The following is a 3,760-nucleotide window of genomic DNA, read 5'->3' as shown; positions in this document are numbered from 1 at the left end:
CTAAGCCACACCCACAGAACCAGTTGTTAAAAAAACTGAATCCCACCCCTGGTACCATGAGAACAAAACTGAATATGGATTGTGTGAGAGTCTTTGAATTCAAAGTCTATCTCAGAGATTACAAAAAGAAAAAAGAACACACACAACTTCCTTCTTATTGCTATAATAATAATGGCGATATATAGAATGCCATACTTTGACAAGATAAATATGTCAAGAACAATTTAAATGTCATGGACTATTGTATTTTTACAACTAGAGGAAAAATAGTGACAATATAGTTTATTTCACTCTTTTTGTTAATTGTTCCCTTTTATTAAGATCTGGTCTAATTATAATAATGTAACATTTGGTGAAAAAGATAAAAGCCAGAAGCCCAGCACTAGAGACCAAGATGGCAAAGACCTCCACAGCTATTGTGTATTTTCCTTTGGTGCTTATGTAGGCAGGAACAAAAGACAACCAGACACTGCAAAACACCAACATGCTGAAAGTAATCGACTTGGTTTCCTGGAAAGTGTCCGGTAACTTCCTGGCTAGGAAAGCTGCAATAAAACTAATAAAGGCCAGGAAGCCCATAAAACCTAAAACCGAATAAAACATTGCAACCGAACCTTCGTTACATTCTATAATTATTTCACTATTTATAGACCACATATCAAAGTTTGGGAAGGGGGGAGAAATTCCAAGCCATGCCATACAAAAAGTACTTTGAATAAAAGAACAGGAAAGAACAATGAAAAGAGACAGTCTTTTCCCAATCCATGTCCTCATCCTCGATCCTGGTTTGGTGGCCATGAAAGCAAGGACCACAGTGATGGTTTTGGCCAACATGCAAGAAACAGCCACTGAGAAGATGATCCCAAAAGCAATCTGTCGAAGGAGACAGGTCACCTTCATGGGTCTGCCAATGAAAAGCAGAGAACAAAGGAAGGAGAGGAGGAGGGAGATAAGAAGGGTGTAGGAGAGGCTACGGTTGTTGGCTTTGACGATGGGAGTGTTGTGGTTCTTCAAGAAGATTCCTAGCACAAAGATTGTGATAAAAGAAAGTACAAGAGCTGATGTGGCTAAGACTGTCCCCAACAAGTCTCTGTAGGACAGGTAGGATATATATTTTGGCAAGCATAAATCCTGTTTATTGTTTGGATATTGATCTTCTGGGCATTGGAAGCAATCTTCCATATCTAAAAAAAACCAAATGTATATATTTAAGTCAAAATATACTAAATTCTTTCTGTGCCTTATGGCTAAGACTCTAGCAAAGATTCTTTGGGCCTCAGAGAGCCCAAAGAAAGACTAGAATAATAAACTGATACCTTTTTTATTTTTTTTCCTTTCTGGGCATTCAGCCAAGAGCATTTCACACCTCGTAAAAGTGTTGTTAGATAAAGCACTTGAAGAGGGAGAGCCATTGAAAAAATCAGATAACATAGCCACTAGCCTCTGACAAGATTAATTCCCAAATAATAAGAATCACATAACTCACCAGAAACTACACTAAGACTCCAAGATCCCTGTCTATTAAGCCTGGTTTCACTCAGTCTTTTATTTAAGTATTAAGTGCATGAAATAATACACAACTTCTTTTTAGGTAATCAGGGCAAAGAAACAAGGTCAAGTTGGCCACACCCACCTAGTCATATGACCACCCAGCCCTGACTACCCAGCCACATGCCACCCAGCCAGTCATTAAGGCAGACAGCCCTTGCTAAAAAAAATTGAAGCCCACCCCTGGTATGTACAGAAACTTTATTTTAATCATTGACCAATAAAAATAAATACAATAAGACATACAAAGCAAAGTTAACCCCTGATAACAATGATTTTTTCCCAACCATTGTGGGGACATGGTAAGGGTAACGTAAAAAAATTCTAGGAGAGAGAGAGAGAGAGAGAGAGAGAGAGAGAGAGAGAGAGAGAATTGTCTTGATTATCTACAGACTAATGTAAATAAACATGATCAGTGACTTGTAAATTTAGATTAAAAAGGCTAGAGATGGCAAACATATCTGTCAACTGACCAGGTTGTGTTTCTATGATACCTGTGTCATAGGATCAGTGTTTAACAAGGTTCTTCCCTTCTAAAACAGCTGTAGGGAAGAACATTAATTTGGGGAAATGAAAAGTAGAAGCACTTAAGTGAAGAACCTACAAGTTTATATAAAATAAATAAAACTAGGGCCAATACATATTCCTATCCAACTCCCTTCCTTAATGACATATACTTTTTTGCCATACCTGACATTCAACCTTATGATTTTATGAATTTTACTTAGCAGAGGTTTGTTTATTTTAGTGTATTTAAATGTATGCCAGATTTTAGATTTAGTTCCTATGTTGAAAGCTGACCTAAAGGCAATAAATGCTGTAGAAAAATAGATAGATTTATGACTATACATTTCTACTAGGTGTTGCAGCATCAAAGCCAGATCAAACACTAATAATTCTGCTCTGAACCTAACCTTTTCATCCATCAGAATGTCTTCAGCTTCAAGCAGTCAATTAATAGTAAACAAACAGAATAATTGTTATAAAAGATTGGTATGAAAACATGTTTTTATACTAGTATACTATCCTGTTTCATTTAGATAAACTATAGCTACTGGTACATATCTTCCTTCCTTCCTTCCATTCTTCCTTCCTTCCATTCTTCCTTCCTTCCTTCCTTCCTTCCTTCCTTTCTCTTACTCTCTCTCCCTCCCTCCCTCCTTCGCTCCTTCCATCTTTCTCTCCCTCTCTCCCTTTTACCTGTTTTGTCTGAGATCTTGCCCTTTGGACATGGAGTACAATCATAACAGCAAAACAATTTTCCTTCAATTTTGGTCTTTCTGTAACCTGAAAGGCACTTATTATTACAAAGTGAAAGAGGCCGCTCCTGTCCCACAATAGAAAACAAAAATAGTTTGTAATATAGAAAAACAGTGTTCAAGCTACAGGTATGTATGAATGAATAGCATAGATCTCTATTCTCTTTCATTTATTTGAAATAAGATATACAATACATGAAACATATGAGGAAGTTTGACAGAAGCAAATTCCATCTCTTACTCAGTTTGGAGTAACTTTTGTGACATTGGAAAGCAAAACAGGTGAAAGAAAAACTAGTTGCATGAACAAAATAAAATTGTTTGTTTGAAAAATAATAATCAGCTCTCATCAAACTTAAAAGCAAACTGTTTCCTGAAACACAGTGATAAATACATAAGTTAGGTTGTAGGTATATGACAATAAAGGTTATCTTATCTATCTTATCTATATAGTTTTCAATTGCACTTATTCTTTATTAATTTATTTATATGTTTATTCAATGTCTGTACTAGCCAAAACTTGGGGATTTCCACCAAGAGTAACTAGGTGCAAAAAGTACATGCACCAAGTTATGTCTGAGCCTTACTGAAACCTACATATATTCAGGTAGAACTTCAAAAAGATAAAGGTTGATCTTTTATAAAGGTCACTATAAGGTCATCATAATATTATTATTTCACTATAAGTTCATTATAATATTATTATTTTACCATCTTATGGTGAAATAATAATAATATTACAGACGTGAATGAAAGGAAGGTGGTTATGACATTGGTAAAAGTGTTGGAGGAGGACTGTGGACACCTCAATTCCAAGGGATTATGGACCAGTCAAACTTATTAAACCCAACGTAAAATAGAATTTTTCTTCTGGGGATAACATAAATGAAAATTAATATCTAAGCTGTCGAGAACTCCTTCACAAACCTAAGTGTGTAAATCTAACAATAAAT

At 35.6% G+C, this 3,760-nt stretch overlaps 1 protein-coding gene across 1 annotated transcript; it reads right to left on the bottom strand.

Annotated features, from left to right (window-relative positions):
• Positions 1 to 282: 282 nt before the first annotated feature.
• LOC148129269 (vomeronasal type-2 receptor 26-like) lies at positions 283 to 2,863 on the bottom strand. The gene is made up of 2 exons (XM_087947256.1): positions 2,749 to 2,863; positions 283 to 1,184 (listed from the first exon to the last, which is right to left on the bottom strand). The coding sequence occupies exon 2, from the start codon at positions 1,180 to 1,182 to the stop codon at positions 283 to 285; it is 900 nt and encodes a 299-aa protein (XP_087803382.1). The 5' UTR covers positions 1,183 to 1,184; positions 2,749 to 2,863.
• Between the last annotated feature and the right edge of the window lie 897 nt (positions 2,864 to 3,760).

This window comes from Notechis scutatus, chromosome Z (assembly GCF_049901735.1).
Source record: "Notechis scutatus isolate UNSWTSFEM ecotype Mainland chromosome Z, rNotScu1.2, whole genome shotgun sequence".
In the NCBI taxonomy this organism is placed as follows: domain Eukaryota; kingdom Metazoa; phylum Chordata; class Lepidosauria; order Squamata; family Elapidae; genus Notechis; species Notechis scutatus.
This window is presented reverse-complemented; position numbering and strand designations above follow the sequence as displayed.